Source organism: Anomaloglossus baeobatrachus, chromosome 1 (genome assembly GCF_048569485.1).
Source record: "Anomaloglossus baeobatrachus isolate aAnoBae1 chromosome 1, aAnoBae1.hap1, whole genome shotgun sequence".
Classification (NCBI taxonomy): domain Eukaryota; kingdom Metazoa; phylum Chordata; class Amphibia; order Anura; family Aromobatidae; genus Anomaloglossus; species Anomaloglossus baeobatrachus.
The window spans coordinates 786,838,689-786,854,427 of record NC_134353.1 but is presented as its reverse complement, the minus strand read 5'-3'; the positions used below and the strand labels follow the sequence as shown (position 1 = coordinate 786,854,427).

Here is a 15,739-nt window from a genome sequence, read left to right as displayed (position 1 = left end):
GACACCCGCAGCAGAGGGTCATTAGCATATCGCTTCCGATGCTCCGATGCATTTTTACCGCGTTTCGGTGCATTTTTTACTGCATTTTGTTGCGTTTTTCCAATGCATTGCATAGGTGGAAAACGCAGTTATTTGTCAAAGTTTTTGTCGGAGACTCCGCTTCAGGGAACAGTCAGCCATTCCTGAGGCAGCTTTGCGGGCGGTTTTGCCGTTGTTTTTGTGGCGGCTCAGCGGACAGGAGAGGGAACGTTGCTTCTTTAAACCACTTCACAAAATACTGAGCTTTGCACACTATTGTGTTATTTTTGCTTTGAGCTTTGCACACTATTGTGTTATTTTTGCTTTGAGCTTTGCACACTATTGTGTTATTTTTGCTTTGAGCTTTGCACACTATTGTGTTATTTTTGCTTTGAGCTTTGCACAGTAATGTCGTTTTTCCATTGCTTTGCACTATGCTCATTTTTGCGGCGGTTTTGTTGCGCTTTTCAGGCAGTCATGTGCACACAGCCTCTGAGGCCGCACACTGCCAATCCCAGCTCTCACACTGCACTGGAAATATCAATCTCGGTCTCTGTAGAAATCATACATTTCCCTGATACAGAGGACCCGCGTGTCTGCTCTGTCTGTACCAGCAGGTGATCCGCTCAGTCTCACCAGTGTGGAAGGGGTTACAGCGCTGCCCCTGGGTATACAGGATACCGCCCCTTATGTACCAGCCAGCCAATCATCTCCGCACTCTCCCTCGTAGCCCCGCCTACCCCTCAGATTGAGGCTTGGTGCGCACGGTTCCTGAGTCCCGGTGGCTGGCTCTGTCACAGTTCACTTTTCTGCAGGAGAGATGGCGTCTTCTCTGCGCTTTGATGGCCGGGTGGTGCTGGTGACCGGAGCGGGCGGAGGTGAGCGCAGCCTTACACGCATCTGCCATGTTACTGTTCACAGCGGGCGGTTCTGTCTGTGCGACTTCTGTATTGTTAATTCTTCTGGAACTACTGATCTCATTGTGTTCTCCTAGATAGGACATGCTGGGCTTTGTAGTCTGCTCCCTGCTGGGGTCCACGAACTGCAGAGCCCTGGTGCACTGTTTGTATGGGAGATACTGGGGCAAAGGGCAGTGTCTGCAGCTATCAGTGCGGGTGATCGGAGGGGCAAAGGGCAGTGTCTGCAGCTATCAGTGCGGGTGATCGGAGGGGCAAAGGGCAGTGTCTGCAGCTATCAGTGCGGGTGATCGGAGGGGCAAAGGGCAGAGTGTCTGCAGCTATCAGTGCGGGTGATCGGAGGGGCAAAGGGCAGTGTGTGCGGGTGATCGGAGGGGCAAAGGGCAAAATGTCTGCGGCTATCAGTGCGGGTGATCGGAGGGGCAAAGGGCAAAATGTCTGCGGCTATCAGTGCGGGTGATCGGAGGGGCAAAGGGCAGTGTCTGCAGCTATCAGTGCGGGTGATCGGAGGGGCAAAGGGCAGTGTCTGCAGCTATCAGTGCGGGTGATCGGAGGGGCAAAGGGCAGTGTCTGCAGCTATCAGTGCGGGTGATCGGAGGGGCAAAGGGCAGTGTCTGCAGCTATCAGTGCGGGTGATCGGAGGGGCAAAGGGCAGAGTGTCTGCAGCTATCAGTGCGGGTGATCGGAGGGGCAAAGGGCAGTGTCTGCAGCTATCAGTGCGGGTGATCGGAGGGGCAAAGGGCAGTGTCTGCAGCTATCAGTGCGGGTGATCGGAGGGGCAAAGGGCAGAGTGTCTGCAGCTATCAGTGCGGGTGATCGGAGGGGCAAAGGGCAGTGTGTGCGGGTGATCGGAGGGGCAAAGGGCAAAATGTCTGCGGCTATCAGTGCGGGTGATCGGAGGGGCAAAGGGCGGTGTCTGCAGCTATCAGTGCGGGTGATCGGAGGGGCAAAGGGCAGAGTGTCTGCAGGTATCAGGGCGGGTGATCGGAGGGGCAAAGGGCAGTGTCTGCGGCTATCAGTGCGGGTGATCAAAGGGGCAAAGGGCGGTGTCTGCAGCTATCAGTGCGGGTGATCGGAGGGGCAAAGGGCAGAGTGTCTGCAGGTATCAGTGCGGGTGATCGGAGGGGCAAAGGGCAGTGTCTGCAGCTCTCAGTGCGGGTGATCGGAGGGGCAAAGGGCAGTGTCTGCGGCTATCAGTGCGGGTGATCGGAGGGGCAAAGGGCAGTGTCTGCGGCTATCAGTGCGGGTGATCGGAGGGGCAAAGGGCAGTGTCTGCGGCTATCAGTGCGGGTGATCGGAGGGGCAAAGGGCAGTGTCTGCGGCTATCAGTGCGGGTGATCGGAGGGGCAAAGGCCAGTGTCTGCGGCTATCAGTGCGGGTGATCGGAGGGGCAAAGGGCAGTGTCTGCGGCTATCAGTGCGGGTGATCGGAGGGGCAAAGGGCAGTGTGTGCGGGTGATCGGAGGGGCAAAGGGCAAAATGTCTGCGGCTATCAGTGCGGGTGATCGGAGGGGCAAAGGGCGGTGTCTGCAGCTATCAGTGCGGGTGATCGGAGGGGCAAAGGGCAGAGTGTCTGCAGGTATCAGGGCGGGTGATCGGAGGGGCAAAGGGCAGTGTCTGCGGCTATCAGTGCGGGTGATCAAAGGGGCAAAGGGCGGTGTCTGCAGCTATCAGTGCGGGTGATCGGAGGGGCAAAGGGCAGAGTGTCTGCAGGTATCAGTGCGGGTGATCGGAGGGGCAAAGGGCAGTGTCTGCAGCTCTCAGTGCGGGTGATCGGAGGGGCAAAGGGCAGTGTCTGCGGCTATCAGTGCGGGTGATCGGAGGGGCAAAGGGCAGTGTCTGCGGCTATCAGTGCGGGTGATCGGAGGGGCAAAGGGCAGTGTCTGCGGCTATCAGTGCGGGTGATCGGAGGGGCAAAGGGCAGTGTCTGCGGCTATCAGTGCGGGTGATCGGAGGGGCAAAGGCCAGTGTCTGCGGCTATCAGTGCGGGTGATCGGAGGGGCAAAGGGCAGTGTCTGCGGCTATCAGTGCGGGTGATCGGAGGGGCAAAGGGCAGTGTCTGCGGCTATCAGTGCGGGTGATCGGAGGGGCACAGTGTCTGCAGCTATCAGTGCGGGTGATCGGAGGGGCACAGTGTCTGCAGCTATCATTGCTATCTCCAGGGGGCTCATTAGGAGTGAATGAAGGGATCGTGCACACAACCACCGCTCCATTCACTCTCATAGGAGTACAGTGCTCCGCTATCTCCGGGGGTCTCGTTAGTGGTTGGATTGTCGGTCCAGTGGGCGGTCTTATCAGTGATTGACATGTCTCTGTATGCACGCTTATACATAGAAAGCTGTCAGTCACTAATAGGACTGCCTACTGGACCGAAAATCCCAGAAAGAGCAGGGGTATACATGGTTAAAACACAGGTTACACTGGATGTATTCTCACATCCCTCTATCCATCCGCTCAGCTCCCTGCTCTCTAACATGCGGCATGCAGACTGGACTTCGTTTCCATGGTGACAGGTTCCCTATAAAGCCCCTAGTGCCTGCATTTAAGCAAAATCATATCCCCAAAGGTGGCCAATCCCGGTATATTGAATAGGGAGCCAGCACTATTTTCTCCCCATAGTTCTCGGCCGATGGTGGTAATTAGTCTTGGGTACCTCGTTAGCTCGCCCAGTTTGCGGTGTTTGATGCCCCGCTGGGTAGAATTAGTGCTAGGATCAAACGTTTATAGGGGCATCAATTAGGGCAGAGCCAAGAGCGCGGAGGCTGGGACTGGATTAAGAGGGGCAAGAATACGTTACAAGGTGGAAATGTAGGAAATAAACCTGTTGGAGACTTACAGGTATACTTATAGGGTAACATCAGTCATACGGGGGAAGCAGAGTCATTATTTACATAGGTGGGATAAGATCTGGCAGTGTGATAATAGCCGTCCTCCAGGATGCAGCGCGGTCCCAGTCGTCTTCTGAGTCACATGACGACTTCAGATTCTCTAGTTCACACTGCGCAATGTCAGCGGAAAGTCTCCTTTACAATGTAAGTCTATGGGGCCTCATTCTGTCGCTCTATAGACTTACATTGTAAAAGTCACTTCCAAGTCAATCAGAGCTCAGTGTGACCCCCGAGAGTCTGAATATGCGTCACGTGGTTTGGAAGAGGCGCAGAACAGCACTGGAAAGCAGGTAAGATGGCTGTAGGTGAGTATATGAAGACACCAACACTACACCACACACAGACACAAAGGTTTAGGGGAAATAAAGTTAATGGGAGGCTTCTTTAACATCTGGATCTTTGGCCCAAATGGCAGTGCGAGTTAAAAGATAGAATTTCTGGTTTATTAGCCACCTTGTGATGATTGCTGTCACTTATGTAGCTTTCATTGCCTAGCAGCAGTGCCCTTCCTTTTGGATCATGTATCCCAAAGAGAAGATACCGGTGTCCTGCGCTTTGTACTGATCTAATACTAATCTATAAAAGGCAACGCAGACGGACACCATAAAAAATCTGAATGTGATCCAGTATAGGCTAAGTTCACACTTCCGTTGTTTTGCATCAGTCACATGCGTTGCTTGACGCATGTGACTGATGCGTTGTAGAACGGATGACAACGGTGACAAAGAAAATAATTTCTTTGTCGGACTCCGTTGTGTTGGGGGGGGCGCAGTTCGGGGGGGGGCGGAGTTTGGGGGGACGGAGCTGAGGACGTCAGTGCCGCGGTCTGCATGGCTGGGGACAGGTGTGTGTGTGTCTACATGCGTGTGTACATGCGGGAGGGGGCGGAGCGGGAGGGGGCGGAGCCGAGCGGGGCCGTGGAGCTGAGGACGTCAGTGCCGCGGGGACTGCAGGGCTGTGGACCAGTGTGTGTGTACACATGCGGAGTGCGGGAGGGGGCGGAGCCGAGTGGTGAAGTGTCGGCCTCCTTGCACACTGTATCCAGGTTAAATATCGGGTATAAGCAAAGCACTTTTTGCTTGGTTACCCGATATTTATCTTGGATACCAGCTTAGCGCTGGCTCCCCGCCCCCGTAACCACTGTAAATATCGGGTAACTAACCAAAGCGCATTGCTTGGTTACCCGATGTTTATCCTGGTTACGGGGGCGGGGAGCCAGAGAGCGCATGCGCAGCGAAATCCTGTGGATCGCGCTGCTCAAAAAACGTTACAGGCTGCGTTGCTCCCGCCCGGCGGTCAGTTAAAAAACGACTGACCGCGACGCAGCGGATGCAACGTAGCATCATCAGTCACAATCCGTCACTAATAGAAGCCTATGGGGAAAAACAGGATTCCTGCAAAATATTTTGCAGGATACCGTAATTCCTCAAGGCTACGGATTGTGACTGATGCAAAACAACGGAAGTGTGAACTTAGCCTAACCTGGCATTGCCTCAAACATGTGCAAATGGAAAATAGAAGCCCTCCATCTTCTCTCTAGAAGCCGCTGAAGTCATGAGGTAATTGTACAATATTCTACAATCTCTGCTTTATTGTTCCAAAACCAAGTGACCGGTCCCCAATAAAGAGCACGAGTGTCCCAACCAGTGTCTGCCATGTTATTTCTAGGTCACATCGCCCATCTTAAAATTAAAAGGACCCCCAGTATTGTCTTACTGTATTCCTTCTTGTTAGAGCATACTTACTTAGGTGTCCTCTAATAATACCCCAAGCTCACTTACTGGCATATACAAGGGGCTGCTGATAAATCTTTGGGTTTACCCTGAAAGAAACGAGATAGGATGATGAAACTTTACGTATATTCCACATACTCTCCACTGATGTCAACAAACTTCTTTCATCGGTATTCCAAGTTCTGTAAGCCTAGCAAAAAGAAGGATTTCGGTTGTGCCTCAAACCAGGCATCTGTAGCAGACATGGCATCAGAAATGGTGTGAAATTTGGTACCCTTGAGGTGTTTCTTCAGGTTTAGAAACAGATGATAGTCGGAGGGAGCTAACAAGGTGGGTGGTCAACCAGCTGGAAGCCCAGCTCTGCCAGTTTTGCGGTGGACACTTGTGCAGTGTGAGCGGAGGTGTTGTCGTGCAGGAGCTAGATTCCTTTGGACAGCTTGCTGCACCTTTTTAGCCTTCAATTAGTTCAAAAGTTCAATTTAATACCTTGCATTGATGATGAAACCCTTTTGAAGGTAGTCCACTAGTAGCACGCCCTCCTTATCCCAGAATACAGACACCATCACTTTAGTGGCTGATTTTTGCACCCTGAACTTCTTTGGACGAAGAAAACCACTGTGCCTCCACTTTTTTGACTGCTCCTTGTTTTCAGGGTCATACAAATAAATCCAGGTCTCATCCATAGTGACCAGTCGATCCAGGAAGCTCTTATCAGTCTGGAAATGCTGACAAATGGACCGGGAAGGTTTCAGTCACATGCTTCTCTGATCTGTTGTCAAACATTTGGGGACCCACTTTGCAGATAGCGTCCTCATGTTCAATTGTTCATGGATAATGACACAAACACATTCACAGGAAATCCCCATGATGTCGGCTATTGCTTTAGCTGAAATTCGTCGATTCTCCAGTATGAGGTTGTGCACAGCATCAACGATCTTCGGAACAACAACCACTCTCAGTCGTCCAGGACGTTCCTCATCATTGGTGCTGAAGTGACCCATTTTAAATTTGGCAACCCAGTTCTTAACTGTGGAATATGAAGGGCACTGATCGCCCAATGTCTGCGACATATCACCATGAATATCCTTCGCAAACTTTCCTTGCAGAAACAAGAATTTTATCACTCCTCTGCTCTCAGTTGCTGTGAATATTGCATTAGACTCCTCCATTTTGTTTTCCCGCGTGCGTAAGAACACTGTTGCCATAAGCAACAAACACAACATTTTGAAAACATGTATAAGGCTATGTGTGCACGTTGCGTAAATTCATGCAGTTACGCTGCGCTTTGTAGCGCAGCGTAACTGCATGCGTCCCCTGCACAGTCTATGGAGATTGTGCAGGGGCCGTGCGCACGTGGCGTTTTAGAGCGCAGCGCTTCGGCTACTGCCGAAGCGCTGTGCAAAAAGAAGTGACATGTCACTTCTTCCGTGCGCTTTGCCGGCAGCCCCTGCTCTGTCTATGGCAGGAGCTGCAGGCAGAGCGCACGTTCTCGCCGGCACCATGCGCTTCAGAACGCAGCTTTTCAGCTGCGCTCTGAAGGTGCTGGGCTAGTACGCAACGTGCGCACATACCCTTAGACACAGAAGGCTTTTATGTGATGTGAAATTCGTTACCACAGAAACAAAAAAAGATCACAAAGCCAAAGACTTATCAGCAGCCCTTTGTAAATACAACAGTGCGTTATAGCGAAAATATCACAGAGAAAAATCCCACAACTTGTTTATATTTTGTTACAAAGTTATTAAATATAATGGCAAGACATTAACGATGCTTATAAGTATCACTGCTTCAATAACAAACTAATATACCTTTTTATTTTATTATAAGACACTATTTAGCAAGAAAAATTTCTCAGTAAACCGTGTGCATCTTATTGTCTGCAGGCAGCGCTCTCTGACCGAGGAGAACACTGACACAGCCATGTGTGGATGAGGAGGAGTTGTGTACAGTCTTGGCTGAAAGTGTTGGCACCCTTGAAAATGAAGTATTTCACCCAGAATATTCTTGCAATTACACTTTTTTAAACACATACTTATTGTTTTGAGTGTATTAGAGCAACAGAAAACAAAAAGCAGAGAAAAAAGGGAAAATTGGACATAATTTCACACAAAACTTCAATTATGGGCCAGACAAAATGGTTGGCATTCTCCACTTAAGGCCGGAGTCACAATAGCGTATATAACTAATGCGATATAGTAATGACACTTGGCTCACGATCAGAGCCGAATGTCGGGCAACTGTGATCGGAGTAATTTCTCCATTGCCTTTCTCTGCATATATCACACTGCACTCAGATGTCATCAGTGCAGTCTGATGTCTCACACTCACCCATAGACTTGTATGGGTGCGAGTAAGCCGAGACTCACAGTCACACCATGCTACAATTTTCTGCTCAGTCCGTTTAGGACTGAGGAAAACTTTGCAGATCTGAGCTGCCTCATTTACTAACATTGGGTCGAGTGCAATGCGAGATTTTCTCTCATAGCACTCTTGCAAGTTATACACTAGTGTGTCTCTACCCTAATATTTGGTTGCACGCCCTTTTGAATAAATATCATCTGCAAACAGTCGCTTCTGTTCCTATAACCATCACCAAGCTTCTTACCCCACTCAACTGGAATTCTGGACCACTCTTCTTTTCCAAACTGCTCCAGGTCTCTCATATTTGCAGGGCGCGTTCTCCCAACAGCAATTTTAAGATCTCTCCACAAGTGTTCAGTGAGCTTTAGATCCGGAGTAATTTTTGGCCACTTCAGCACTCTTCAGTGCTTTGTTTCCATTCATTTCTGGGTGCTTCTTGAAGTATGTTTGGGGTCATTGTTCTGCTGGAAGACCTCTGACCTAGGATACAAACCCTGCAACCCAAAATCCTTTGATAATCTTCAGATTTCAAGATGCTTTGCTCACAGACAAGGCACCCAGTGCCAGGGGCAGTAAAACAGCTCCAAAACATCTTTAAACTTCCACCATACTTGACTGTAGGTACTGTGTTCTTTTCTTTGTAGGTGTCATTCCGTTTTCAGTAAACAGTGGAATTATGTGCTTTACCAGAAAGCTCTACCTTGGTCTCATCTGTCCACAAGATGCTTTCCCGGAATCATTTTGGCAAAGTGCTTATGCCTCTGTGTCAGCAGTGGGGTCCTCCTGGGTCCCCTGTAACAAAACGTGTAATTGCAATACTTTTCTGGAAGAAATACTTAAAATTATTAATAATAATATTATTATTATTATTATTATTATTATTATTATTATAAGGGTTCCAACACTTTCTGCCATGACTGTATTAGGTCTAGCTGCGAATGAGGCCATCCTGAGTGGAGTGTGTGTACTGTGCATGCAACAGTGTTGTGTAAGGCCTCATGTGCACGCTGCAGTTTTTTATGCTTTTTTTTTGGTGTAGTTTGTGGGGACCTCTTAGTCACCACAAATTGCATGCTTTACGTATGAACACCACTCACACGAGCATCGCTGTGCTCAGGCACGCTCGGTGCTCAGCCCAGTGTGAGCCGCTTGCAGTGTCTGATTGGCTTTCACTGGGGGTAACAGCATGATCTGATGTAGATTGCTCCCCCCAAAAAACAGGGAAAACCCTGCCCCTGGAGGTATTCTGTTTATGGGTGGCTGTATGTGTGTGGAGAGCCGAACTGCCCAATTAGTCACTTCCATTGGGGTTTGGGTCAAATCTGAGTACCAAACTGATCTTAAAGTCCGGCTGTACTCTCCGACATTCCACAGGTCCGCTCATCTCTACTAATGATTGTTGCATTAGTAGGAAATGTTTTTGGTTTTTTTTGGTGTTTAAATCTGTGAAAATTATGGTAAATTATAATTGAGTAATGCTAAAAAAATATATATTTTAATCCTTTTGTTTTTTTATGTACTAGCTTTGTTTCTCTCATTGTTATTGAATAGAAATTCCCATAAATCTGAGTTATTTTCTTATGCCTGCCACTTGCTAATGTTTTATTTGTAAGGAAACCCATTCTATTATTTGGTTACTGTGCACCCTTTATTCGCCCCTCATTTCTCACTTTGGTAGCCCCCTGTGCCCATTTTCTGTGGCCGCTCCCTTTCACCAGCTTCACAATAGTTTACTTACTGTGAATCTAAAATGTCCCTCTCCCTTTTAAGAGAAGGTAATGTTTAATCAGATGTTAGTAATGTATGTGCACAGCTCAGAAAGGGCAAAGTTTGGGTTTACAAATGTTTCTAGTTTTTCCTTGTGAAATTGACAGAAGCCCCCAAAGATGTTGCGTATTGGAAGATTTTTAGCAGGTTTGTAGCTGGACTTTTTCAAGCACGTAAACATTAAAATTTTTTGGGAAGAATTTGGTTTTCTCTATTTCTAAACTCCTATGACAATCAGTGTCACAGCTTACTGTAAGGAGCTCGATGAGATGCCAATGTCATTAATGAATTATCTTCCCCGTGTGAATTGTGTATGTCACAAGTGACTGTCTGCGACTCTCTAATGTGAAGACCTTTCTTTCAGGTTTGGGGAAGGCGTATGCCCTGGCTTTTGCTGAAAGAGGAGCCTCTGTTGTAGGTAAGAACAATGCAGGTTAAAGGGCTGGTTTTGTCTGTTATGTTTGTTTTTTATTAAACCAGTATATATGTGCATGTAGTGTACTGTGACTGTATTAATATTCTCCCCCACTGCTGACTTCTCCATGACTTTCTGCTCCTCTTCTCAGTGACGTCACCGCTTTTCTCTGGATCACCCTGCGTTTTTGCGTGACCCAGAAGTGACTTTTACAGTGTAAGTCTATGGGGTGTCAGAACGAGGCTCTATTGACTTACATTGTAAGGCTATGTGCTCACGGGGAAAGTGTCCTGCGGATATATCCGCAGGACGTTTCGCAGGAGCTCCCAGAAATCCGCAGCATAACTTTGTCTGTTTACATGCTGCGGATGTGCTGCGGAATGTCCTGTGGATATGCTGCGGGCATTCTGCATTGAGGATACAGTACCATGGCTTGGGCACTGCATCCTCAATGCAGAACAAGTGCTGGAGTAATCGGGGCGTTCATACTTACCTCCATCACGCAGCACTTCACTCTCCGTCTCCGGCCGTGTCTGCACTGTGCAGGAGAAGGTGGGTGGGCCTGAACTAGCTCCGGCTGTGACATGACCGGAGCTCGTGCAGGCCCCGCCCACCTCCTGCTCCTGGCTCCTCTGCACCGGAGGAAGTGACTCCGGTGTCTATCAAGGTAGGTAAGTATAGGACCCTGCGGAAAAATCCGCAGGAATAATTCACATGCTGCAGATTTTTCCACAGGGAAATTCGCATTATTTCCGCTGCGGAAAAAAATGCAGCATGGGCACAGCAGTTCCAAAATGCCATAGAAATGGCTGGGGACTCACTGTACAGCGGATTTTTGAAAAATCTGCGGAATTTTCGCGAAAAAATCCCGGCGAATTTTCCGCAGCATGGGCACATAGCCTTAGGGTACGCTCACACGAGCATATGAATTGGACGAGTGTAATGCGAGAAAATCTCCCATTGCACTCGGACCAATGTTAGTCATTGAGGCAGAGCAGTTGGTCAGGTTTTTTTATCATCCAGATTCTGGATGTGAGAAAAGTCGCAACATGCTGTGATTTGGTGCTGAAATCGTCTGAGACTTGTCAATGGGTGTGAGAAAAAAAATTGATAGCACACGGACCATCTTAGTGACGACCGTTTTTTTTTTTTTTTGGATACAATCCTATCATGTAGCAGACAACATTGTAAATGGCCCTGTAAATCACTAATAACTGCTGAGAAAGAAACAGATTGCACACTGACAGCACACGGAAGACGAGTGAGAAAAAAAATCGTCCTACTCTCCTGGATGAGAATGGGACCGTATTTTCATACGTTCCTGTGAGTCCAGCCTTAGGCTCTGTGCGCACCTGCGGATTTACCCGCGGATTTGCTGCGGAAATTTCTTGAGAAATGTCTGCAATCTTTGTGCAGACATTTCCCAGCAAATTCTATAAGAAAAAAAAATAACTGTGCGCACTGTGCGGATTTTTCTCAAGAAATTTCCTTGAGAAGAATTTCTCGAGAAAATTTCTTGAGAAAATGAGCATGCCAATTCTTTTCCGCAGGTACCCTGCGGATTTCGGCAGTACAGCCTGCAAAATCCGCAGGGAACCACCTGCGGGGAAATCGCGGCAAATCCGCATGCGGATTTTTTCCGGAGGTCCGGAAAGTTTCACTCCCGGAAGGTTCTCAAGAAATTTTCTTGAGAAACTTCACATTTCTAGTGCGCACATAGCCTTAAAGAGACTTCTGGATCACACCTAGAGCATAGTGTGATGGAGAGTCTGAAGTGTGCGGTGATGTCACTGAGAAGAGGAGCAGAGCAGTGCTGGATCCCAGAGAGAGCGTCGGTAGCTGAGTATATTAATACACTACATACACAGATTTAATGAATTAAAAAAGTTCATGGCGGTGCTGCTTTAATCTGCAGGGACAAATATACAGTATCTGCTCATAGGCAAAGTCCAGCAGGTATCTGACTTTGATCAGAATTTATATTGGATTTTACTTAATCATTGGCTCATAGTACAAAGTCAACTAAAGCACATTTTATTACAGAAAAACATGAGGATTTGAGTAAATAGTGTATCAAATATCGTGAATTACATTTTTATTCATTGTATAAAGTGGTTATAGTAACAAAACAGAAAAGCAAATTTAAAAACCCGCATGGAAAGTAACCAAATACCTGTATAACTGTCCCACAAGGTATTTATTGAACACCTACTGCAGCATTGTAGTGGCACCTAGTGAAATTAACTGAACCTGAGATTTTCCAAAAATGTGGGCAAAAAGAGATACTAACAGGCCAGTATGGGGTGCAAATGCTGCAGAGAATCTATGGGGTATTGTCAAGAGGAAGATGAGACACCAGACCCAACAATGCAGATGAGCTGAAGGCTGCTATCAAAGCGACCTGGGCCTCCATAACACCTCAGCAGTGCCACACGCTGATCGCCTCCATGCCACGCCGCATTGATGCAGTAATTCATGCAAAAGAAGCCCCGACCAAGTATTGAGGCATTTACTGTACAGACTTTTCAGTAAGTGCCAACATTTGAGTGGAAAATTTAATTTTTTCAGTTGGTCTTATATAATCTAATTTTCTGAGATAATGACTTTTGGGTTGTCATTGATTGTAAGCCATAATCATCAACATTAACAGAAATAAACACTTGACATAGATCCCTCTCTGTGTAATGACTCCATATAATATGTTTCCCTTTTATGTATTGAATTACTGAAATAAATTAACTGTTTGCTGATATTCTAATTTATTGAGATGCACTTGTATGCCTTTTGGGACATTTAGGCCTTGTGCGCACACTGCGTTTTTACCCACGGTTTTACCCGCAGTTTTGCTGAAGAAATTTCTTGAGGAATGTTTGTAACCTTTCTGCAGACATTTCCCAGGAAGACCTATGGGGAAAAAAAATAACTGTGCGCACACTGCGTTTTTTTTCTCAAGAATATTCTTTCTGCAGAATTTCTTGAGAAAATTTCTTGAGAAAATGTGCATGTCACTTCTTTTTTTCACTCCATTCACTGTAATGTAATCGCAAAATACCGCGGGTACACCGCAGGTAGCAAATGATGTGCGGTATACCCTCGGTATAGCCGCGGTTTACTTGCGGTAATGTTCATCATCCTTCCCGATTGCCGTGATGCGGTGGCAACTGGGTAATGAATGAGTTAACGGTAGCCCATAGCTGCCGCTAAGTCCACAATTAGTAATGGCAGCGTCTATGACACGCTATCACTAATCTGTCAGTGATAGTAAATAAACACACACACACCGAAAAGCCTTTATTTGAAATAAAACACAGCCCCCTCTTTCACCCCTTTTATTAACCTCCCCAAACATCCAGGTCCGACGTAGTCCAAAACAGGAGGTCCGGCGACGCAGAAATCGTTTAAAATCACTCCTGGTCTCTCTCCCCCCTCTCACCACCTCTCTGATGCTCACCGATCACGGGTGCGACACTGCACAGTTGTCACAAAGCTCCGGCGGCTTTTCCTCTTTTGAAAATACCGGCCACTCATTATTCCATCTAGTATTCACTGCTTCCCTCGCCCACCGGCGCCTATGATTGGTTGCAGTCAGACCCGCCCCCACGCTGAGTGACAGCTGTCTCACTGCAACCAATCACAGCCACCGGTGGGTGGGTCTATATCGTGCAGTACAATAATTAAATAATTAAAAATTAAAATTGCCGTGCGGTCCCCCCAATTTTGGTACCAGCCAAGGTAAAGCCACACGGCTGAAGGCTGGTATTCTCAGGATGGGGAGCCCCACGTTATAGTGAGCCCCCCAGCCTAAAAATATCAGCCAGCAGCCGCCTGGAATTGCGGCATCCATTAGATGCGGCAATTCCATCTACCCGGCTCATCCTGAATTGCCCTGGTGCGGTGGCAATCGAGGTAATAAGGAGTTTATGACAGCAACCCATAGCTGCCACTAAGTCCTAGGTTAATCATAGCAGGTGTCTGAGACACCCACAATGATTAACCTGTAAGTGAAAGTAAATAAACACATACACCCGTAAAAATACTTTATTTGGAGTAAGAGACAAAAAAACACCATCTTTCACCACTTTATTAAAATCCCCAAATACCCCTCCACGTCAGGCGTAATCTACACGAGGTCCCGTGACGCATCCAGCTCTGCTACATGAAGCTGACAGGAGCGGCTGTAGAACACCTCCGCTCCTGTCAGCTCCACGCAGAAACTGAAGTGAGCCGCACCTTCAGCGGGAACGTCACTGAGGTAATGCGTGTGTGGTGATGATGGGTGCGGTAATGCCGGTGTGTGCGCGATGATGATGGGTGCGGTAGTGCCTGCATGTGCGGTGAAGATGAGGGCTGTAGTGCTGGGATGTGTGCGGTGATGATGTGGGCTGTAGTGCTGGGATGTGTGCGGTGATGATGTGGGCTGTAGTGCTGGGATGTGTGCGGTGATGATGTGGGCTGTAGTGCTGGGATGTGTGCGGTGATGATGTGGGCTGTAGTGCTGGGATGTGTGCGGTGATGATGTGGGCTGTAGTGCTGGGATGTGTGCGGTGATGATGTGGGCTGTAGTGCTGGGATGTGTGCGGTGATGATGTGGGCTGTAGTGCTGGGATGTGTGCGGTGATGATGTGGGCTGTAGTGCTGGGATGTGTGCGGTGATGATGTGGGCTGTAGTGCTGGGATGTGTGCGGTGATGATGTGGGCTGTAGTGCTGGGATGTGTGCGGTGATGATGTGGGCTGTAGTGCTGGGATGTGTGCGGTGATGATGTGGGCTGTAGTGCTGGGATGTGTGCGGTGATGATGTGGGCTGTAGTGCTGGGATGTGTGCGGTGATGATGTGGGCTGTAGTGCTGGGATGTGTGCGGTGATGATGTGGGCTGTAGTGCCGGGATGTGTGCGGTGATGATGTGGGCTGTAGTGCCGGGATGTGTGCGGTGATGATGTGGGCTGTAGTGCCGGGATGTGTGCGGTGATGATGTGGGCTGTAGTGCTGGGATGTGGGCGGTAGTGCCGGGATGTGTGCGGTGGTGATATGGTCGGTAGTGTCTGGGTGTGTGCGGTGATGATGTGTGCGGTGAAGATGAGAGCTCTCTCTCTCGAAAACTTAATGCGACGCGTTATTTCACTGGAATCCGTGGCCTTTATTATCACACTTTTTGCAAGGCATCCGTCACATGCGTTATACAACGCAGTGTGACGGATGCCGTTTAACGCAAGTGTGAAAGTAGCCTGAGACAGAGTGCTCAATGCAGCTCCATGTGCGAGGCTGCACGGGTAACTCCAGGACATTTCACACGCTGATCACATTACCGCTCACGAGAACTTGTGTGTCCTCACACGACCTCATCAGCGGTAATAGCCTGACGTCACCGGCCGTCTCAGATCCGAGGTCCCACAGTGTCACTGCTCTATCACAAATACTGTGGGGGGGAATCACATACATCACAAATAAAAGCTGTAATCTATCCATCCATTATTTATCTATCTATCTATCTATCTATCTATCTATCTATCTATATATTATCTATATCCATTGATCTATCTATCCATTTTTTTTTTCTTTTTCAACATGCTTTATTTATAAATTATTGCAGTTACAGCATAAAAACCCGCAGGGAAAAATCGCGGCAAAACCGCATGCGTTTT

At 48.1% G+C, this 15,739-nt stretch overlaps 1 protein-coding gene across 2 annotated transcripts in view; it reads left to right on the top strand.

Annotated features, from left to right (window-relative positions):
- The first annotated feature begins 768 nt into the window (after nucleotides 1–768).
- Nucleotides 769–15,739, top strand: part of HSD17B4 (hydroxysteroid 17-beta dehydrogenase 4) — a 509,464-nt gene continuing 494,493 nt past the window's right edge. The window contains exons 1-2 of one of the 2 annotated variants that reach the window (XM_075324972.1): nucleotides 769–896; nucleotides 10,048–10,101. In XM_075324972.1, the coding sequence (XP_075181087.1) occupies nucleotides 839–896; nucleotides 10,048–10,101 (112 nt within the window). In that variant the 5' untranslated portion in view covers nucleotides 769–838. Of the gene's footprint in view, nucleotides 897–9,790; nucleotides 9,831–10,047; nucleotides 10,102–15,739 lie in introns of those variants that run through there. The other variant, XM_075324979.1, reaches the window with a different exon arrangement.